Below are 23,814 nucleotides of genomic sequence, written 5' to 3'. Positions count from 1 at the left end.
GAAAGCAGGAGAGGACAGCCCAAAGCTTTGGGACCCTGCACCCGCGTGGGAGACCCGAAAGAGGTTCCTGGTCCCGGCATCGGACTGGCGCGTACCGGCCCGTTGCGGCTCACTTGGGGAGTGAAACATCGGATGGAAGATCTTCCTCTCTGTCTCTCCTCCTCTCTGTATATCCGGCTTTCCAATAATAATAAAATCTTTAAAAAAAAAAAACAGTGAAATCAACACAACAGCACAAAAATAAGAAAACTATACTAATATGCAGTCTGTGAGAAGGACACTTGTTTACCACATGAGCACTGAAACAGGAAAACAGAGCATGGCCCCATTTAAGCTCAGCCAGAAAAGGTGACTCAAATTTTCAGCCTTTCTGCACATAGGCTCAACTGTAAGTAACGGCAATGGTGCCACTAGTGTTGGGTTTTGGAGTTTCAAGTAAGTTTGAATGAGTAGGTGAATTCACAAATAAGGAAGACAGTCTATGTATCAGGAAGGATTTGCTGCTGATATCTGATCAGAACTGATTAAAAAGCAGTCTCTGTAAGGATATTGACTTTTCATCTCATGCTGGGTGGCACTGGAGCCCGCAGAGCAGGCAGGTACCAATGGAAGGTGATATAAAATGGAAAAGAGTGGGAATAGGCTGAAGCCAACCAGCAAAGGCTGGCATTCAGGAAGAAGCATATGGGCTTTAGCATGTGTCCGCGCTCACTGTCTGCTTTCTCCTGAGGAAGACTGTGCCCAACAGGCCGTTAAACACACATCACCTACTCCAGGAGTCAGAGATGCGCGGTCTGAGGATCGCAAGGCAGAGCACGTGTAATCTTAAGCTCATTTAGCTGACACAAAGCAAGCTGGCTAATGAATGCCAACATGTATCACCCAGAAATGACCTGCTGCTTCACTCTTTTTTTAAAAAACATTTCAGGGGCCAGCACTGTGGCATAGCAGCTAAAGCTACCACATGCATACCACCTTCCCATATGGGCACTGATTTGAGTCCTGGCTGCTTTACTCCAACACAGCTCCCTGAAAAATGTGCCTGGGAACGTAGTGGGAAATGACCCAAGTGTTTCAGCCCCTGCACCCCTTTGGGAGACCTGGGTGGAGTTTTTTACTTCTGGCTTTGGCTTGGTCCAACCCCAGCTATTAAAGCCATTTAGGGAATGAACCAGTGGATGGAAAATCTCTGTTAATTCCTCTCTCTCTCTCGCTCTCGCTCTCACTCTGCTTTTTAAATAAATAAAATGAATCTTTACACCAAGCAAAACTGATTTTGAAAATGTTTATCAAAAAATAATACTTGTACATTTTTATAGGATAGAGTGCAGTTTTCCCACTCAGACTTGGCATAGATCAGTCAAGCCACAAACTAGGCTTTTGTTGCCTTGTCTTTCTGTTTGGAGCATGCCATGTCTGCCCTTCGGTTCTTTATAAATAGATAACACGTTGCTATGAACCATGTCACCCACCATACTGTGTAGCACCAACACTTGTTACTTCTTGCTTCCTAGTATAATGGTACCCATTATTCAACTTCCCTCCATCCCTGATCCTCTGCCCTTCCAAGATTCTAGTAGCCACTCTTTTGAGTTCAATAGATCGACCTCTTAAAATTCTACTTGCTCTCTCTAGCTTATTTCACTTAACATAGTAACTTCCAGTTCCATTTATTTTGCTGCAGTTGACACAATTCCATTCTTCTTAAGGCTGAATAATATTCATCTGTGCATGTATACCAGTTTCTTTCTCCAATCCTTCATCAGTGACACCTTGGTTGATTCTGTTTCAGATATAATTTTTAATTTTATTTTTAATATTGCTCACATAGTTGAGAAGGATGCATGCCCATGTGGGCCTCCAATTCAAGTGGGGAGGTTTGAGGTATAGAAGGTGGTTAGTGGGACAAATATTTTACTTCTTTTCTTTTCGTCTTTTTTCTGCTGCATCTGCACAATGGAGGTGGAGTGGGGAGGGCGCTGCTCCACGCTTTCAAACCGCATCAGCACCCAGGGATAGGGGACTATGAGCTGCTGACACCTTAGAGACACCAATGTGAGGAAGAATATTCCACACGTTTTACTTCAATGGTTTTGATAGTTCTGAGATGTTATCAGCTTCATTACACCAGGATTAAAAAAAAATCTTTCTAAGGTCTGTTGGCTGACCAGGTCCACCTCAATACATCCACCTACCCAGAAACTTGTTGCAAAGCTTGGCCAGGAGATTGTCCAATCTTTTCTACTTTCCATGTCCTCTGCTGGCCTAGATGAGACAGATGTCTCCTATGTCCTTCTGGGCATGCAATCCATTACACAGTCATAAGCAGCTGAGGAGTCCCAATATGTGCACCCCAAAGTTGGATCACACATCATGTGATTTTTTTTTCTGTGGCTAGGGTTTGAATCCAGCAACCAATTGGGGAGTTCCCCAAGAAACCACACTTGGGGTAATCCAGACTAGACTCTCGTGTGCATGAACCAGTATGGTGTCAGGTTTTTGTGCTCACCAACAGGAGGTACAGTCTAGCAAGAAAGTGGCTATGGTTCCCCTGCCAGGCCCACTCCCAGCCCCAGATCTTGCACTTTCCAGGGGGATTACTACAGTCCAGCCTGACATGACTCCTACCCAATCCTAGCACTTGCTAAAAGGTATTGCAGCCTACCCTGGCTAGCCCATTCCCATTTTGGCTGTTGATAAGCCAGGAGGTGTGGCAACCTAACCCTAGCTGGCCTGTCTCCAGTCCTAGCTCTCATACTCACAAGTGGACACAGTGGCCCAACAAGGGAGGCCCTGAAGTTTCCCTTCTAGGCCTGCACCCAGCCCCAGGTTTTACATGTCCCAGCATGTGATGTGGCCTGGGCTGAGATGATCTGATCTCAGTCTTGGCATTTGCCAACAGGTTCAGCTTGGCCCAGCCCACCCCAGCCCTGGTCTTCATGTTAACTGGCAGATGTTGAAGTCCCACCCAGCCTGACCTGCACCCAGTCCTGACTTTTGCTAGTGCCACAGTGTGCTGCAAACCAGACCAGACCAGCCCTCTCCCAGATCAGCCCAACATGTGCTATAGCTCAGCCTGGTGTGCTCTGCCCACAGCCCTGGCTCTCACACTCACCAGTGGAAGCTGTGATTTAGCAGGGAAGTTCTCTAAGTTCTACCAGGCTTGTCCCAACCATGTCTGCCCCTCAGACCTAGTTCACACAAAAGCTGAGTGCTGCAGCCTTTTCTGTTCTGGCCTACCCCCAGCCCTTGTTCTTATGCTCTACAGTGAGCGCTACAGCCTATTATGAGAGTTCCTTAAGTTCCCCTAACAGGTGTGTTCCCAGCCCCAGATATTATGGGTGCCATAGCCCTGCTTGGCATGGTCTAAGGTCAGTTCCCAGCCTGTGCAAGTGCCAGCAGGTGCTGCAACAGGTACTCCCCCCAGCCTTGTTTCCAAGTGTCAGTGAGTTCCATCATCTAGCCTGGCTTACTCTGTCACAACCCCCAGTTCTCACGCATATTAGTAGGTGTTATAGTCCCCAAAGAGGTGAGCCCACAAATCCCTTACAAAATTTGCCTACAGATCTGGTTTTCTCACATTCCAGTGGGTCTCACATACCAGCCTGATATGGTCCTTCCCCATCTGTAAACACTTATAGGCTGGTACTGTGGCCTAGCCCAGTCAGGTATGCAAAAGTGAGTGGCTACTTAGCCCAGCACAGGACTCCCATTTGAGTGAGTACATTGGCCTGGCCCAGACATGCCTTCCAGTTCCCTGCCCCCCGCAAAACCACCCAGTCTCACCTGCCTGTGAGTGCAATGGCTGGTCCATGGAAGCCCCCAGAAATCATTCCTCCCCTGTCAAACATGCCCTCAGTGTCCCGCACTCCAGCATGGTTTCAGACACCTTTCCCCAGGCAAACTGCTTCCTTCCCACTGCCAGGCGGCATGCAGCATGCCTGGGGAGGAGGATGGCAGATCCTGGCTAGTGTCCCCCACCTTCCCACATATGTTTAAAAAGGAGAAAAATGAGGTAGGCAATTACACTGGCAAACTGGAGTAGTTAATGTAGTTTGGGCATTAACCAGGCACAGAATACTCACCAGCTATTGGCTGCTTTTCTCCAAGCTGTATAACACTTGCCTAGGCTCAGGGCAATCTAGGCATTTGGTTGATTCTTTTAACAATTGTGAATAGTGTTGCAAAGAGCATGAGATTGAAGCAGACTATTTTCATATGCTGGTTTCATTGCCTTGGCTATATTCCCAGGAGTAGGACAACTAAATCATAAAGGTAGATCTGTTTTAAATTTTTGAAGAACCCCTATGCGTGCTGCTTGCATAGGGGCTATACTAGCTTAAATCTCTGATAATAGTAAGGGTATCTTTTCTCCGCACCTTTTTTTTGGGGGGAAGCCAGTATTTATTTATTTGTTTATTGGTGGTCGTTGTTTTGTTCATCACCGCCCTAACTGGAGTGAGTTGGTATCTCATTTTGCTTTTGATTAACATTTTCCTAATGACCAGTGAGGTTGAGCATTTTTCTTGTGTTTATTGTTCTCTTTTTTTTCTTTTAAGAAATGTCTATTCAGACCTTTTGCCCACTAAATACTTGAATCCCATAAATGTAGGACTGATGCTGTGGTTTAGCCAGTTAAGCCAACACCTGTAATGCCAATACAGTTTGTGTCCCAGCTGTTCCATCTATGATCCAGCTTCATACTCATTGCCTGGGGAAAGAAACAATATGTCTCAAGTACCTGGGCTCTGCCACTCCTATGGGGGATCAAGATGAAACTCCTGACTCTTGGTTTCAGCCTAGCCCAGCCCTGGTCATCGCAAACATTTGGGAAGTGAGACAATGGACAGAAGCTTGATCGGTCTCTCTCTCTCTCTCTCTCTCTCTCTCTCTCTCTCTCTCTCTCTCTTTCTCTTTCCTCTGTAACTCTTTCAAATAAATAAATATTAAATAGACTCCAAAGTTTACCCCCCATGCCAAAAAAAAAATCCCTTTTATATCAACCCAACAAGAAACATGCAAGAAAAGGAATTCTGGGAAATACAGTTCAATTTAGCCAAATGACACATTAAAAAGCTGCCATAGTTCACGCCTTGCCAAGTTGGCACTCGTTTAGCTCTCCTTAGAACAGATTTAATCTCCCAATAAAGTCATCCATTTCCTAACGTAATACAGCTGTCCCACATCCAACTGAACACATACTTACCCTTTTGCCAGAATAGAGTGCAAAGTCTCTTTATTGTTCTTGCCTGGTAGTCATTTCTCTCGCCTTTGGTATATTGTAATTTTTAATATTTATTTTATTGGAAAGTCGGATATATACAGAGAGGAGGAGAGACAGAGAGGAAGATATTTCGTCCGTTGATCCACTCCCCAAGTGGCTGCAACAGTTGTTGCTGTGCCAGACCGAAGCCAGGAACCCTGAGCCTCTTCCTGGTCTCCTACATGGGTACAGATTCCCAAGGCTTTGGGCCGTCCTCCACTGCTTTCCCAAACCACAAGCAGGGAGCCGGATGGGAAGTGGGACCACTGGGATTAGAACTGGTGCCATATAGGATCCCGGTGTGCACAAGGTGAGGACCCCAAAGCTGCCAGGCTACCATGCCGGGTCCAGTATATTGTAATTTAAATACTGAAAGATACAGTAGTTACAATAGACATATCTCACATAAGATGATGAGGTAATAAGGGAGATGCTGAAAACAAAATAGTATAAACTATTCATATCAAAACAAGGAAAAATACTGTTGTAGCCCTTATTTTTACATCTGATCACCTAGTTACAGCTGGTCTTTATAACTGTCTTCTTCCACTATCCATTCAGCATTTCCCTTTGTTAAGCCAGTTTCTTGGTTAAGAATCTTTTCCTGGTAAAAAAATGACCCACACCTTCATGCTTGAATGATCTGGACCATTAGCAGTCATGCCTCAATTGGCATACTGTGCCATTGACTGCAATTACAGAGGTCACTGGCAGGCATTCTAGAACATTTTTCTACATTATAAATATATTCTTCCTTACCCTCACTGTATAATGGCAACTCGATCTTCCTTTGAAATCACAATCCATTAACCACCTATTATGGCAACACTGTCTGGTTCCTGTTGACTTAGTGGTATGAGAAACCCAATGTGGCAGAGATAGCAGTCTCAGCTTCCGAATTCCCCAGATTCATTCCTGTGTCCTGAAGAAAACATTTCTCGCCTTTGAAGCAACACCTTTAGATCAGCAGGGCCTCAAGTCAGAGAATGGGAACAGTAGTTTTGCTGGGTTAGGCTAAATCAAGCCATACAGTAAATGTCAGTTTAGAAAAGATTCCATATCCTAGAAGTCGGTGTCCTAGCCCTGCAGGAGTTGTTATCCAGCAGATACCATAACTGAATCTTCAAGCCTGGTGCATATGAGTGCTTGTCAACACAGTGGATGCTGGCAGACCTCAGGTCTTTTGCTGTCCTCTCAACCTGCTCTAGTGGAAGCCAGCTGCCATTCGTCAGCTACTCCGTGGAAGGGCCAGCTACCACTAAGGACCTGATTTCTGCCAACAGGCGCATGAGTGACATTGGATGGGTATTCTCTGCCAGACAGAGCCCCAAGATGACTGCAGCCCCAGCCAACAATTGATTATGGCTCTGCGAGAGACCTTGACCCAGAGTTACCCAGCTTGGATTCACAAAAGCTGTAAGGTGATGCATGTGTTGTTTTAAGCTGCGAAGTTTTGGGTTGATTCATTCCACAATAGTAGATAGCAGATAACAGGTTTAAGCTTCCGATTCTAGTTTAGAATAAAAGCACGTATGGATCGTCCGAGTTCTTTCTAAAAGATGCTTCAAATCTCACTGAAGACTATGTCTACTTTGCTTCCTCACATGTGATTAGAATTTGCTGGGAAAGATTTTTTTTTTAATCATATCCACTTTATTTTATTCTGTCATGTTTGTTATTCAGCTTTGCTCGAAGTAACTTTTTTCCCTTAGGACGGAACTTGCTACTCTGTGTAATAACCTCCTATTCCCTCTTGGTCTTCATCTTAACAGACTTAACAGATGAGATAAAGATTTCACATACACTCCCAGCACATGTCTATTTATTCCTCATGTTGTTTTTGAGTGCTTGCTATATTCCAGAAACTCTTCTGGAAGCTGATGATGTAGCAGAGCTTATCATGTATGGTTTTTCCTAGAAATTAAAATAACAAGAAGGATTCTTCCTTGGTCCTATGCTGGTGAGTAGATTCTACCATTTGAAAGCTTAGTTTGCATCACACAATAAAAGGGTCGGCACAATTTCCACATCTGCTTATAAAAATGAAATTGTTTTACAGTGAAAAGCTGTGGTTTCTCCCTCCCAAAAAATCCTTTAAAATATTGAACAAGGAATCTGATAATACCAGAGGGTTAACTTACTAAATGCATAAAAGGAACAAGAAGACAAATGTAATAGGTTGAGCTGGCTGTGACGATAAAATAAACATGTGAGATTGATGGCGTTGATTGAGGTGGTGGCAGTGGGAATGGGAATGGGAGGTGAGCTCTGACAAATACCACCTGGGATTCATCCACACTCCTTGATGGGCAAGACATGGAATAAAGGAGGCTCATGGAAAGGCAGGAGGCCAGAGTAAGCACCAACGCAAGTAGCTGAGATGGTGAAATTGTCATTACTGGAGGGGAAAGTCAAAGACAGGAGACAATGAAATTGTTCTATGACCCATTTCATTGAGGTGGGGGCAGGAAATTAAAATCTGAATAACGAAAAAGCGTTGAAGTACCTTTGAAACATCTGGATTTCTCTGCTCATTAATCCTGCTATTTATAATTTAGAATGTTAATATTATTTGAAGATTTGAACATGTACTGACCAGAAATTTGTAATGGATATGTAAGATTAGTCTTCAAAATTATTAGGTTTATGATGTCTTTTCTCTTTTCCAGCTTGCTAAATTATAAAACCTTTGTCTTAAGTTATGATATGTTTTTATCTTTTTATTGAAAGTTTCTCAGGGCTAACAGTTTCTATAGTTACCTATAGAAACACATGCTCATTTATTGTTAAACTTTACCCTTTCTAATTAAACCTATTTATCTTTATTAAAAAAAACTCATAAATTCATTTCATATGAGTGTTATTTACTTGCATATATTTAATTTAAAAGCAGGACCCAATAATTTTTTTAAAGATTTATTTTATTTTTATTGGAAAATCAGATGTACAGAGAGAAGGAGAGACATGAGTCACAAAACACTGCTCAAACGTCCTGCCTGGGGCCGTGTTCGGACAGGTCTGGCTCCAAGCCCCAAGGTGACTTGTCAGTGCCCTGTGGATGTGCTCCTTCTGTATTCATGTATTTATGCACTGGTTCTCACAAAGTACCAGTTGCAGCTGCAGGGGCCAGGAAATCATTTCTGCACTGCAGCAGGTGATGGTACTACACAGAACGTGCGTTCCAGTAGAGGAACCCGCAATAATGCACAAGATAAGAAGGAAGTGACTCTAGTGGTCAGGGAATGTTGTATACAGGAGGATGTGGATGTGTGCGTATGGAAGAAACTGTCCGGGTTTTCAGCTAAGTGACCAGCCATGCTGAGATGACACTTCCGGGCCGTTCCTTCCTTCTAGCCCTGATCTTGTCCCACCTCTCCTGGATACAGACTTCCAAGATCCGTTTTCTAGACTTTGTACAATATCTCAGTCTGAAATCCACCTAGCATTCTTGGAGATGTGACCTGCTCCTTGAACCCACTTTATCTGAGTTCTGAGGTTAATGGGAACCTTCAAGCATGGCTACCAGCACATTGCTAAATTTCACTCGGTTCTTGTAGGAAGGCATAGCATCTGTTTAATACTCCGAGATTCACAGACAACTTGCTTTTGTCCAGAGGAAAGTGGTGAGAATCTTGCCACCCCAGATTCTTTCTGTCTGGCTTGAAGGGCATGAGTGAATTCTAACACAGCTGTGACCATGTAGCACCAAGCTCCAGGACAGAAAGCTCTACAATTTCATTTTTCTACTTGCTTTTAAGAAAAGACTCAAACTTGGATTTGTCACAATTGGATAGTCTGGATGCCGGATTTATGTCCTTGTATTTTTTTCCTCCAAAACTTTTATCCATCACATTATTTTCTGCCTCTATTGTAGCCTAGTCAGACTTTCCTATTTTGGCTTATCTAGAAGAGCTGAAGTAAATTGTGTTCCGTTAAGTGGAGATGCAAAAAGTAAATATATAGTAATAGAATATGAGAAGTCAAACATAACATCTATTCTGATAGGTTAAAGACTAAGCTTGAAAAACTATTCTATTTAGATGGGTCTTTCTCAGTTTTGGGGTGTGGCAGAATGGAATTCTTGAGAGCAAGGACCTAACTTCCAAGCCCATTTCTTCCCTGGCACACACAAGGAAGTTAGCAGCACTAGGTGAATTTGAATTTTAGATAGCCCATTTATGTAAACCTAGTTTGGTTTTTTGTTCTGTTTTGTTTTATTTTGTTTTGCTTAAATAGTCCCAATTGACTGCTTACAGTGATTGAACTTGGTGAATATTTGCTGCATTTTCTTCACTTTATTGCTAATCATACCCACTTGAGGAAATGACACTAAGTTGTACCTCTTCTTCGTTAGTGAATAATCACTTCTTTCTAAAAATATCAATGAAAAATCAACAGTAATTGCCTGTAGAATGTGGTGTCATTCAAAATGTGTAGACAAACTGAGTTGTCTAATATGTTTTTAGACACAGCTCCAATTAATTAGGTAATTGAAAATCAATAGTCTGTCTTGTGAACAGATTTTAGAATTCAGGCATATTAGCGTATATTATGCTGTACTGGTTTGGATTCTGTGTACTTCTTAGGAATTATAACTTTCTGCTTTCCATTATAAAGATATATTCTAATTCTTTCAGTGGTGTGTTGTTAACTAAGTAGCATTTTGCAGGATATTTTTGTTCTGTACTGCTGAACTGGCTGTGTAGCTTCACACCAGTGTCCCTTCTACTATACAGGACATGTGTTCTAAAAGTTGGCCATCGCGAATTCTATGTGTTTTCAGCGACTCATACATCCTACATAGCTGGGATCAGGAACTCTGGGGAAATAACTAATGAGAAAATCATGTGAGATATCTCACATGGGGGGAGACGTTGTGACCAAGGAGGTTATACCACCACTTGCAATGCTGGCATGCCTTATCTGAGCATAGGTTCAAATCCTGGCTGTTGTACTTCCGGTACAACTCCATGCTAGTACATCGGAAAAGCAGCAGATATGCCCACGTGGGAACCCGGGGAGGGTTCTTGGCTCCTTGCTTTGGCTTGCTTCAAGTTCCTGGCTGTTAGTGTCATTTGGGCCATCAGAAGAAGAAATCTTTCCCTGTCTGTTTCGCCTTTTTGCATGTTACTTTGCCTTTCAAATAAATAAAAATATTTTTAAAAGATAACCTATATATCTATAAAATTGTCATTTATAGAAGTCATATTATACTGTAATTTGACTCTTTTAGTTTCCTGGTAATCACAGTAATCTCTAAAACTCTCCTTAAAAGGGGAAAACGAAATAGCCACCATGTTTTTTACAGCTTTGTGAATCAATTTGTACAAAGTATTTCAAAGAAGTTGGCCATAAACGTGGCATCTTTCCTTTTGCTCAGCCAACTCTTCAAGAAAAGAAAAGAAAAGAAAAAAACTGATCAGTTACTCTTGGAGTGCTTTTGGGTAAATAATTGAGTAATATATGCTTCAAAATGAATATAAATTCATAAGGAAGATGTATTACTCTTACAGTCCCCATCACTGACTTGGGGATTTTAATTGCTGTATCCATACTGTTCGAAAACAAAGTCAGGGACCTAAAACCTTTTTCAGCACATGCTCAGTCTTGACCACCTTTGGTCTCGTCCGTTCGTCCCTCCCCAGTCACCTCTGTCCAGGTGCCTCTGTGTCTGTGTACTGACTCACTGCATCTCCTTCCTTGTCCATCTGTCAGCTGCGTCTCCCTTCCTGGAGCTGTAACCCGCCAACCCGCAGAAGCAATTTCTGACAGCCCACATACTTCTGCCGTTCCCTGCCTGACCTCTTGCCCTTCACCTCTGACTGTGGCTGAGTGTCTCCGTCAGCCTTCGCCCCCACCTTCGCTGTCCGTTTCTGTCTACACTCTCTGCCCACTCTGCCTGCCCTGTTACACACAATGATAGCAAGTTAACGGGTAGATTTGTCTTCTGGCAGAAGTACTCAGAAAACTGTACGGCTCTTCAGAAATGATGTAGAATGTTCTTTGGTGCTGAAATGACCATTAGACACTACAGTTCTAGGTATGGATCTCAAAATTTGTTGCACCAACATAAGCTTTTTGTTCTAATCTCATTCTCCCATAAAGGTTTTGTTTTCCTTAAATTTTATTCTATATTAATTTCTTTTAAAAAAAGATTTATTTTATTTTTATTGGAAAATTGGATAAACAGAGAGGAGGAAAGACAGAGGAAGATCTTCCATCTGATGATTCACTCCCCAAGCAGCCACAATGGCAAGAGCTAAGCCAATCCGAAGCTAGGAGCCTGGAGCCTCCTCCGGGTCTCCCACATGGGTGCAGGGTCCCAAGGCTTTGGGCCGTTCTTGACTGCTTTCCCAGGCCACAAGCAGGGAGCTGGAAGGGAAGCTGGCTGTTGGGATTAGAACCGGCGCCTATATGGGATTCCGGAGTGTTCAAGGCGAAGACTTTAGCCACTAGGCTACCATGCCAGGCCCGTTAATTTCTTTTTAATGTGTGATCTACACATAATACATATTTTTATGGTTTTAAGGAAATGGGGAAACTTGCGTTCTACCAAGAACCTCATGGGTATTTAAAACCTCACTCACAAGCCATACAACATTTTCAACTTAAAATTTAACTGGCTGTAAGTTTATGAAATTTCAGATTCAGTCCCCTGCCCCAGACAGTTGCCTTGTCAGGACGATACCAGATGATTTTCCAGGGCTTGTATGCACGCTAGGTATTCCACATCCCAGGGTAATGTGTCAACACGTACACATGACACAAACTGATCAGATGAGGTGAGAAGCATTTCTGTTTCCTTTTTTTAGTGTTGAAAGTCTGTGAAATACTCTCCTCCAGTTCTTTATGCAGTAGGTAACACCATAGTTATCCTACAAATATTTCCACTTACAAAATCTCGGGGTGCTCTCAGCAGGTTATCAGTACTTTGAAAGTACAGGGATAGTTTTTTGAAATTTTTTGCTTCATTATATTTCTTTACAATGTAGTCCTTTTTAAAACCATAGCATTTGTATTTTATCATAAATTTTGAAGGCTAAATTAATCCATGACTTCACATTATAAATATGAAAGTTGACTTAACTGATATGCAACTTAAATATTCTCAGTGATTTTGTTCTATTATCTCTGTCTATAGAATCTGTTAATATCCCCTTCAGCCATACATATCTCACCGCAGCTATTCAGCGTGTTGAATCATTAAAGGAAGAAATTATATGCCAGGTAGTTTATATTTTTGAAAATTGCATGGCACAAAAGGAATTCATTGTGTTACATAATTTTTCTTAATTTCTAAAGGACTGTGGAAATGACTTGGTAAAAATTTGGGCAAACAAACATGCACATTATTTTAATTATTCTGCAGCAACGATTTCTATAAATGAGACTTTTTAAGAGCCCCTAAATTAAAATTTTCTTATAACCTAAAACCAATATTGGCTTGAAGATTCTTTCATTATTAGCTAATGTTTAAAAAGTTTTAATAGGTACTGTGAATTTGTTCATATTTTTAGTTTTATTTGCTTTTAATAAGGTGTCTTCAAGGAAATGCAGTCTTCTTTCTTTTTTAATTTATGTGGCAAAGTAGTCAGACCTTTCCTGTTTAATTTCCAGATAAGATGTAGTTGCATTTGAAATACTGTTAATAGGCCCAGTGTGATAACCTAGTGGCTAAACCCTGGCCTCTGGTGTGATGGGATCCCTTATGGGCGCCAGTTTGTGTCTCAGCTGCTCACTTCCCATCCAGCTCCCTGCTTGTGGCCTGGGAAAGCAGTCGAGGATGGCCCAATGGGACCCTGCACCCATGTGGGATCAGCTTAGCTCTAGCCATTACAACCACTTGGAGAGCCAAACAGCAGATGGAAGATCTCTCTCTCTCTCTGTATCTCCTTTTCTCTTTATATCTGACTTTCCAATAAAAATAAATAAACCTTTTTTTTTAAAAGGACTATCAGGGTGGGGAAACATTTTTTATACCAAAGGTCATTTGGATTTTATATCATCAGTTATTTATATTACCAATTACCAATATCTTACCAATTAATGTTAATTAGTCCTATTGCCCCCTAAAATCAGAGCCCAATTCCATGTTTCATGGGAGTTGGGAAAAAGAACTTTGCTGGTTCAGTCCCCAAATGGCCACAGCAGCAAAGGCCGGGGCATGTCGAAGCCGGGAATCTCGGCTCCTCCTGGGTTTCCCACATGGCCAGGAGACCAAATACCTGAGCCATCTTCCACTTCTTTCACAGGCATGTTAGCAGGGACCTGGGTTGGAAAAGAATTAGCCTGGGCCGGAAGTGGTCATTTCTGTTAGGTACATTTTCTGTGTAGTGTAATGGAAACTGTGCATCTTCTACTCTACAGGAAGAGCAGGGTGAAAATTAGAGCAGAGAGGACCATGACTGCACCCTGACCAGAGTGAACAGTGCAAGGTTATCTTCTGAGAGCTCTACTAATGAATTACATCAAATCTGTTCTGTTGATATTAATAAAAATAAAAAAGAATGTTCCCACGGCCTTTCTCCACCAGTAAGGGCAAACACAGTTAAAAAGGTTGCTTAATCCTGCCTGGCATAACAGAACCTCTGTCTGTTTCTGACTGTCTCTAAATATTCCTGACCCATAACAAGCTGCCTCTCAGGTCAGCCAGCTCAGCTCAGCCCGTCTGGCTGCCTGATACACAGAGGTGAAATCTCTTTAGGCACTGGTGAATGTTGTCAGGTGTTTATACTTACCATTATTGAAACACAGGAAGTTCTTAGCTAAGAAATATCTGAGGTCCACCAAGGAAGACTAAGGGGCTCTTTCTCAGCATCAGTTCTTTGCAAAGTTTCTAACTATGCAGTTCTGCTGTGTATTTGTCCTGAGTGCTATTTCTGAGAAGTTAGGTTGTGAAAGAGTCATGTTTTAAAATGATAAAAGGAATGACAACAAACAGAAGTAATGGCAGGGGCCTGCCCAGTTTCACAGTGGGTTGAGCGGACATTTGCAATGCCAGCATCCCATATGGGATTACCAGTTCAAGTCCCAACTGCTCCATTTCCAGTGCAGTTCAGCTTCCTGCGAATAGTCCTATGTAGGGGACCAGGATGGAGATGTCTATCTGTCCACCCATCTGTCCAGCACATCTGTCCATCCATTCCTCTATCTATCCATCATCTGTCTTTCCTTTTTTGTGCCTCTGAATTTCAAATAAATGTTTTATTTTTAAAAAATAAAAGCAATGACAAAGTTTTAATATTGTTAATCTGAAGTCATGGAAATCCAGGAGATTGCTGGCAGCACAGGTAGATTCTAGCTCTTCTGAATGTATTTTATAAGAGTAAAAACATCCTTTATTATGCTGTTGTTTGCAAATAGCTGTCATTTCACCCATTTGCTTGTTCCCTGTCATCTCCTATGCAGAGCAGTTATGAAAATCATCTCATATGCAAAAAAAGATCTTACTTAGTTACCGCACTGATTTGATGATCTCTTTTTCCATGTTCCCATAACTTTAATGTTCTGGTTGTTTATGCTTGACCCATTTTCCTTAACTGTATAACATACCTTTTATATCTCAAATGGCCTTATAAGTTGAATGCTTGCAGATCCTCATAAAGGATTTACAGTGTAATCATTTCAGTATATTTTGAGGTACTTTTCCGTGAACCACATGGTTGTAATGTGTGATGTTAACTTTCTCACTCTGAGGTGGGAGGCATCTCTTCTGATAGTACTTGGCTGCCAGAGTTTTCCTGGATTCCTGACTTGACTTCCTAGATGCAGGGAGGGACTTGCCAGTGACTTAGTCTCTGGAGCTTGTCTCCTACATTCGCCTTTGTCTTCCTCCTTAACTAATACAGTCTGGAAGTGCTGCACTGCCCTTCAGAGTGGCAGCACCTGTTACACTATGCCTGCCTGGACAGTGCAAACCAATGAGGTGCCCCACAGAGCCAGCGAGGCAACAAAAATCAACACCCCACCTAGCCCACCTTGCCTGCTATATCTAGCTGGGGCATCCAAAAAGGTTGTTTTGTTGCTTTCTTTTTCCTTTAGACTTTACTAGAAAAAGGGCACTTCTGATACACTCTTGAGCAATTGAGCAAAGCCCTGTCCCTCTTTGGAGTATAACTAGCCAGCTGAATATCTGACACACAGAATGACATTAAGCCAGAGGCGAACTCACTCTCACATCCAGTGTTTTTTACCCTTGCTATACTGAGAGCACTGTGGATTAGTACATTCTGTGGCATCTAAGTACAACATGAGTGGTCTCTATAATATCCTTTGGGGAGGTTGTTCTTGTCTCCTATTTGGAAAGCTCAAATTGTTTAAGGAAATAAATATGTCTAAGAGGGAAGGGCACATATTCAGAGGGGAAGGGAGGGTTGTTGCAATCTCCAGGCTTCCCAGAAACATGAAACTTGAACCAAGCCTTCAAGGATGTGTTTTTCCAGCTCTCTGCCTCCCACCTGTTCCTGCTTTTCACCTTTAGTGGAAACTGGCTGTTGGTTTTTACCTCCTTAGAAAAGAAAGTACTCTAGAAGAACCAAGTTATAAATCCTGAGATTTTGAACATTTATACTGAGAACAACTTTTTCAGAAAAACCGCTCTGGGTGAGGAAGCTGTGCTGTTCTCCCAATAATTTCTCTTCTCACCCAGATAACAAATACACAGAGGCCTGATACAGATGCCTTTCCGCTTTCTGCTTTGTAATTCCCTGTGGACAAGACCAGTCTGGTCCTCACATTGTAATCTGATCACTTCCCACTGGGGCCCTGGTATTTGCTGGTGGCGATGTGTTAGTCTTTGCAGCACCCCAGCCCAAGCAGCCCTGGTGGTCTTGCACCTTCCCCTCAGCTCCCATCCCTCTACTGCTGCCCTGGGATACACTCCCATCACCCTGTTCCATGGCACTTCAAACATACTTTTAAGGAGATACCAAGCCTTTCCTTAAGAAAACGGGTTTTCCTCTGTGACAGCACCACGTGCATAACCTGGGGAGTATGTGCACAGGTACATCCCTGGGGCCAGGTACAAAGAAAGCCTTAATTGAGGATACCCGAATTAATTTAAAAATACATCAAGTTAATATAGCCTCATTTTTAAAAATTTAATATATTTTGTTAGCTATTACGTCTTTAACTCAGTTTGTCCAAAAACCTGCTTTGATTCTCTGGAACTCGCTTTTATCCAATTTGCTGAAAACCTTTCTTTTTTCATTTATTTTACTTGAAACAGTTATAGAGACAAAGAAGGAGAGACAGAGAGAGGGATCCTCTGTCCACTGGGACACACCCTAAATGCCTCAATAGCCTGAAGCTAGGAGCTAGGATTTTCTTCCAAGTCTCCCATGTATGTGCATAGGCCCGAGGCTTTTATAGGCCATCCTCCATTGCTCTCCCAGGGCATAAGCAGGGAGCTGGATCAGAAGTGGAGCATCCTGGGCACAAACCAGTGCCCATATGGGATGCTGGCACTGCAGGCAGCTGATTAGCATACAGTGCTCTGTGTGGCCCCTGCTGAAAACATACTTAGGTAACTATTATTAACAGTAAATTTGTAATGAACTTTCTGAGGGTTTTTTCATGAACTTTTTGAAGTTCATACCTATGTTTACTTACTGCCTCTTGTATGCCTTTGTATGATCAACTTTCACTCTGCTTAGAAAGTTGCTTTGTTATTTTGAAGGAAAAAAAAGTATCATATAAGTATACTTGGAATAAAAAGATATCAACAAAACTATTCTCAGGTGCAATTTATATATTGTGAGCTCCTTTTCTTTTTCATAGACCATCATATTGAAACCTAGTTCAAAGCAAACATGGAGGAAATCTGTTCACCATTAATGCCATAGTTTCCTTTACCAAATATTAAAAAAAAAATGCCTTGCCTCACCACCGGGTACCAGATTTGTGCTGAGGATTGGACACTGAGCAACACAGACACTGCTCAAGGCCAGCACACAGCCTAGCAGGGGTTGCAGAGAAGATATAGACAACAGACAAATAACCAGACACAGCCCATAGGGTGGCACTTTATTTCCAGATTCTTCTCCCTCTCTCATTGCCGTAAGGTCATACCTGTGACCTTGTTTCCCATCATGTTGACTTGGGTTAAACTTCAAGGCCCTGTTCCCCTCTAGAAAGAAGAATTTAAGGGCTTTATTCTAGTACAAGAGTGACAAGATGGTGAGACTACTGGGAAGATCCAGTTTCTCACAGTTAAAAGGGAATTAAACGGGCTTCACTTATGAAATTGTGAAGGCAAGAATCCATTCAGTCACTTGGCAAGCATATATTGAGTGCTGTATCAGTAAGGATTCTGTTATGTTCTAGGATTTAAAACTCCTACATGCATGTCTCGCATACCTCATAGCCTAGGTGAAGAGACAAAGAACAAATCTTACTAATAATATCATAATAAAAGCTTATGTAAAGTCCAAGAAGTGTACCACCAAAACAGTATATAAAGTCTGCCTTGCCTAGAGGGAAGACTTACATAAAATAGCATGTAAATTGAGTCCTGAAAGTGAGTGGGAGTGGGGGAAGGTGTTTAGCCTAGCAGTTGAGCACTGATTGAGACACCCATGAATCAGGCTTTGGGTTCCAATATCTGGCTCTGCTCCTGCCTCTAGCTTCCTACTGCTGCAGACTCTGCTAGGCAACAGTGATGCCTCCAGGAACTGGGTTCCCGCTGCCCTCAATGAGAAACCTGCTTTTTTTTTTTCTTTGGCAGTTGACTTTGGTTTCAGCTAAGAGCCTTTGCAAGCTTTGTCATGGTAAACTGCTGATAGAGTTTTCTTTTTCTTCCTCTGGAAAAAAAAAACAATTTTAAAAATTATAATAAATGAAGGTAACTGGAAGTTCCTCATGCTTTCATTACTTACCAATGGTGCCCATGCAGCTTCTGTGTGCCCGGAACTGCTGTATGCACTGTAGACTCAGCAGCCAGCTCAGTAAGGTCCCTGCCCTCTCTGCAGAGGGGAAACAGACAACAAGCAGTTAGACAAGGAAATATTAGATGTTGATACATGTTATACCAGAATGGAATGTAGGTTAAGGAAAAATGGTTGCTGTTTTAAACAAAATGACCAAGGAATGCCCTCCTAGATTAGAGAATATTTGAGTGTAATCTTGAATGATAAAGAATAATGAGATGAAGAAGCGGAGAGAAGCCATCCCAGACAGAATGCATAAAAATTTGGCATCTCCAGAGAATGAAGCAAGATGGGCTGAGGGTGGATGAAGCTGAAGAGAAGGAAGAAGCCAAATGGTGAAGCGGCAGGTCCCATGCTCAGGCGTTTGAATGCCCGCATTGCTGGTTGAGAGACCAGAGTTTAAATTTTGAAGATGTTTTAAGATAAAACTGGTGTGCTGAGATTTTTCTATGCTTGCATTGTGTTTAGTTTTTTGGAAATTTCATCTTCAGCAGCAGAATGCAAGATGAATTTAAAGGAGTAGTACAAACAGTCAGTTTTAAGGTTGTTGGGATATAGTGCATCTAAGAAATTACAGGGCCTAAATCAAAACAGTGAATGAGGTTAGGGAGGAGACAGTAGAATTTGTATGTCTGAGGAGGCCCAGTGTGTAAGATCCCATCCAATGCCCTGTGTAGGATGGGAAAGGGCAAAAACAGCCCTACAGTTTAAGCCTAGGTAACTAAGTGGACGATGATACTGTAGGCTCCCAGAGGAGAGGCAGGTTTAGAAAGAAGCACAGAAAATAATTCTAGTTCGTGGCTGTGGAAAATATAGAGATGGAAATTAAAAGTCAGAGCTGATATGCTGGGTTTGGCTATTAGCTGCATTAACTAACAAGAAAGAGCAAGGTGAGGGGTAAACATTATCACGTATTGCCTAAAGTTTCATAAGTTGAAGATCTTTAAAAGGACACTGGATTTGCCCATCGGAAGGTTTACCAGTGACTTTAAGCATGGGTTCAGTAGGTTTGGCTGGAGCCAGAGCCATCTGGTAGCTGGGCTAAAGGTTGAAAGGCCAAAAAGGTGGGATTGCCCGGCGAAGGCCAGGTGTTCTCCCCCATTGTAAGCTTTGAACCCAAGGTCAGTCGAGTCCTCTCTTCTCTTCCCCCTCCCTCCTTCCCTGGCCTTGCTCAGAGCGTATGACTGGAAGCTGAGTTGGATCCTTGAAAGGGGCATTTGGACAAAATAAGACCCAAGAGTCTCAAGCGGGAGAGGTGCTGTGGGTGGCGGGGTCACATGGCTATTGGTGAGTCAGCCGCTGCTGGTAGGGACAGCAGTTGAGGCTGGTCTGGCACCCGGAGAGGAACAGCTGACACCCATAGTTGTCTGTTGGGTGAGGAATGTCTAGACCAGAAAGCTGAGGCAGGACAGGCAGCCGACGACTGATGGGGGATACAGCAAGGATACAGCAAGATCAGAAGCTGCCTGCAGAAGGAGTGGAAGGTTGTAGGTTGATAAGTTGGTATTTACTAGAAAGACAGACATGCCAGGGTTTCTCTGGGCACAGAGACTAAACCTGTGCAGAGACTGCTGGCCGCAGCTTGTAGTGAGAGAGCCGTTCGTGAACTGAGAAGCAGCCCCAGCATTCAGTGGCAAACAATGTGTATGGCTCAGGGGCCGTGAGTTCCCCAAGGACTGCGAGTGAACACCCAAATGAAAACCAGAGTTCTATTCAGGGAGAGGATGGAGGTAAAGACCAAGGCACTCCTGATAACTTAGAAGCGCAGTGCCCAGGAGGCAGGCTTTGTTGTGGCTGGGTTTTGCCAGGGCTGCCCACCTCCACCCAAACACACCTATGCCCTGTTCTTTGGCCAGCAACGCCGTCTCCGCCCGCTGGGGGGCGGGGCTGGAGGGCGAGACCGGTGGCTCGAGAGCCATCAGTTCCTACCAGACTCCGCTGGAGTGCCGTCCTGCCCATGGCTGGACATAGACCCTCAAACCTGTGCCCCCTCCCGGGCATTAGCGGGGGCAGCCCCGGAGGTCCAGTGCCAATGCGACTTGACACTCCAACCTGGATGGGCACCCAGTCGTGCCCTGGCAGCCTGGTGATCTGGCCACAGGTCGTGCCGGCAATTGGGCCAGGAATCTACCCAGGCCCTAAGGTTTGGGGAGTGCCGCTGGGCCACCCATCCTACGAATTGTGGGGCCAAGTGGCTCACTGCGGGTCCTGGCTTGGAGCTGGTGAGGCAGGGACCCACTTCTGGAGCTCCCCAGAGGGCACCTGGGCGGGACCTTACTTCGCCCTGCGGTGCATCCCCAACTTGGCGCTGCCAGAGGACATCTCAGCTATTGAGAAAGAAATGAAGCAGCTGGCCAACGAGCTGAGGCAGAAGAGGCTGACCCTGGGCTATTCGCAGGCGGACGTGGGCTTCGCCGTGGGAGCGCTGTGTGGGAAGGTGCTCAGCCAGACCACCATCTGCCGCTTCGAGGCTCAGCAGCTGAGCCTGGCCAACATGTGGAAGCTGCGACCACTGCTGAAAATGTGGCTGCAGGAGGTGGATGAGAAGAACCTTCTGGGCTTATGCAAAATGGAGATGATCCTACAGCAGAGCCGGAAGCGGAGATGTGTCAGCAGGGAGAGACGGATCAGAAACCACCTGGAGAGATTTTTTCTGCAGTGCCCCAAGCCCACGGCCCAGCAGATCAGCCGCCTTGCAGGCCACCTTCGGCTGCAGCAGGACGTGGTCCGGGTGTGGTTCCTTAATCGGAGCAGGATGGGCAGTGGGCCCAGCAGCGAGGCCTTGGCTCCGGAGGCTGTGGTGGCCACCAAGCCTCCTTTTCCAGTCCCTCCCGTGGGCTTCCCGCTGTGCCCTGGGCTCCATTTTGAGCTCCCTCTCTCTGGGGGGTGCTGCTTGACACCTCTCTATTCCCCTGGCCCTGTGTCCACGGGGATGGCCCTCCTGCCGGCCCCCATCGCCACCGTGGGCCTCCCCAGACTTTCCAACTAAGGAGCTGCCTCTCCAGGAAGGTCAGGGACACTCCACTGGGCAGCTGGACTCTGGTTTCAGCATTAAGTTCACATGTACAAGTTAGGAGAGCTTCACAGGGATGAGGATGGGAGTTTAGGAAAAGGGGGGAGGGAGGTTGGAGCTGTTGCTTTGTGTTTCTCCCTAGCGTTGCTTGTAAAGTATAGTCACCATGTATAGCTAAATGGTTCTACTATTTTGTTTCTCTTTGTTGTTAATTGAAGATTCATTATGTCTGTTATTCTTTGTGGTTAGCAGTAAACAATAGGGTGTTTTTTTCTTTATAAACAAATATAAAATGAAAAACTCAAGCCACCAAAGATTGGACCAATTTTTGTTAAACACACACAGCAGAATGTTGTGGAAACACAAACACAAAAGCCAGGGCAGTGGTTAATTTCTTCCCGAGAAGGGTGAGAATGGGATGCTGAATGGTAACCTATAGCCATTTTAAGGTGTTTAGAACCCAGTCGTGTATAAACCAAAATTGAAATGTCAATGAAGGAGTCACAGTATGTGGTAAAGAACTTGCATTTTATGTTTTTTAACATGTTGGTTGCCCAATACTATGTCAATTAATTCCATAACATTATAAATTGTTGCTGATGTTATGTCAGGGCTTTTAATTGATAGGGATGGTGCTCTGCCTTCTCTACCTTCAGACCAGAGATGGTCTCCCCAACAAGCTGTTGAATTTGTCTGGGCAATGAGATGGTGGACTCTATGCTTGGTATATGCTTGCAATGAAAGAATCTCAACTGATCTTGAACTGTGGTAATGCAACAAGGTGGAGGAATCCACCATGAGGGGAGGGTTTGGGGAGGGATGGGGGGAATCCCAGTGCCTATGGGACTGTGTCACGTAATGCAATGTAATTAATTAAAAAAAAAAAGAAAGAAAGAAAGGAGACCACAGGTGCCCCCTGCCTGTGCCGCTCAGACACAGCCTCCAGGGCCCCAGTTCCGGTGTGGGTCTCAGTCAGCTCTATCCTCCCCCACCCCATGGAGTGGGGCATCTCCCTGTGCTGTCCTCATTCTAGTCTACACTGCAGTCCAGCCCCAGCTCCAGTTAGCTTTTCTGTGTGTCAACTCCGTTAGATTTGTCCCCTAGGAATTCTCCTACTTCCCTTGGAGGTCAGGTGTGCTTTTGAGAGGGTATTTGTGATGTTGATCCAGCACTTCTTAAAACCGTTTTCTAGCCTCTTCTCCGTGTTGGTTCTTTCTTATTTTCTTTCTCCTACTGTGGTCAGTTTTGGCCATCATGTACTCACTGAAAACAAATCCTGTTTTCAGATCCACTGCCGTGCACTTCTGTATACCATGATACTTATTAATTCCATCACTAGGTGTTATTATCCGAGTTTATGTCTTTTTTATGCTTAGTGAGCTTGTCATTTTTGCTTTCTCTTTTTCTTTAGTCTTACAAAAGATTTATCAATTGGTCTTTTTTTAAGAATAAGCATTTTGGGGTATGTATGGTGGCGTAGCAGGTTCATCCTCCACCTGTGGCACCAGGAACCCATGGGCGCATTTGTTTCTAGTCCTGGCTGCTCCACTTTTTTCCACCTTATGTCCTGGGAAAGCATCTGAGAATGTCCAAAGTCCTGGGGGTCCTGCACCCACCTGGAGACCTGGAAAGAAGTTACTGCCTTCTAGCTTGGAGTCAACTCAGCCCCGGCTGTTAAGACCAGTTTGAGAGTAAAGCAACATTTGGAAGATATTCTCTCTCTCTCTCTCTCTCTGTTCCCTTCTCTGAAAATCTGCCTTTCAAATAAAAATTAGTAAATCTCTTTTTAAAAAGAATAAGCCTTTTGATTTTTATCCTCTTTGCCACTATTCACTAATCAATTTTAGCTTTTATTTTTAATAATTGCTTTTTCCTAGTTTCTTTTACTGTTCCTTTTCTCATGTGGGTGAGTACTTAGTCTGTTGTTTTGCTTTGTTTTGTTTTACCAGTAGCAAATCAAAACCACAGTGAGTACCACTTCACAGCTACTAGAATGTCTGTTTTTTTAAAAATGAGGCTAACAAGCAGGTGCAAGGAATGGAGAAATTGGAACTTTTCTATTTCCCTTATGACTAATGATGATTGGCATATTGTCTCATTGTATGTCTTTTTTGAAGAAATGTCTGTTCAAGTCCTTTAGCCATTTGAACAATCGAGGTTTCTTTCCTCTATATCTTCTGAATACCAAACCTTTACCGGATGTAGGATTAACAATTTCCACCGTTTCCGCATGTTGTTTTATGTTAGTCCCTCGACAGGGTCCCGTCATGCGCAGATTTTTTTTTTCATTTTAATTAGAGAGATGTATCGCTTTTTCCTTTTGTTGCTTGTGCTTTTAGTGTCACCAAATCCAAGTTCATGAGAATTTGCTCCTAGGAACTTCTGTGAATTTTGTAGTTTTATCTCTGTTACATCTGTGTTTCTCCCATCTGGAGTGACTGTATATAGTCCAGGATCAGTTGCGTTCTTTTGCATGTGCCGTCCGTTTTCCCAGCAGCATTTGTTAGGGAGAATATTACTACTCTTGACAGCCTTATCAAGAATCAATTGGCGATAGGTGTTAGAGACTCTCTGATTCCCAACTCTCCGTCCACTGATCTAAGTCTATCCTT

At 43.5% G+C, this 23,814-nt stretch overlaps 2 protein-coding genes across 4 annotated transcripts in view; both read left to right on the top strand.

Moving 5' to 3' along the window:
* FAM172A (family with sequence similarity 172 member A) overlaps nucleotides 1-23,814 on the top strand; it is a 301,851-nt gene that overhangs the window by 193,283 nt on the left and 84,754 nt on the right. The gene's annotated exons all lie outside the window — the stretch shown is intronic.
* Nucleotides 19,838-21,507, top strand: POU5F2 (POU domain class 5, transcription factor 2). The gene has a single exon (XM_004586199.2). It carries the CDS (start codon nucleotides 20,147-20,149, stop codon nucleotides 21,176-21,178), a length of 1,032 nt encoding a protein of 343 aa, XP_004586256.2. The 5' UTR covers nucleotides 19,838-20,146; the 3' UTR covers nucleotides 21,179-21,507.

This window comes from Ochotona princeps, chromosome 28 (assembly GCF_030435755.1).
Source record: "Ochotona princeps isolate mOchPri1 chromosome 28, mOchPri1.hap1, whole genome shotgun sequence".
Taxonomy (NCBI): domain Eukaryota; kingdom Metazoa; phylum Chordata; class Mammalia; order Lagomorpha; family Ochotonidae; genus Ochotona; species Ochotona princeps.
The sequence above is the reverse complement of the archived record's forward strand: the minus strand, read 5'-3'. Positions and strand labels throughout refer to the sequence as shown.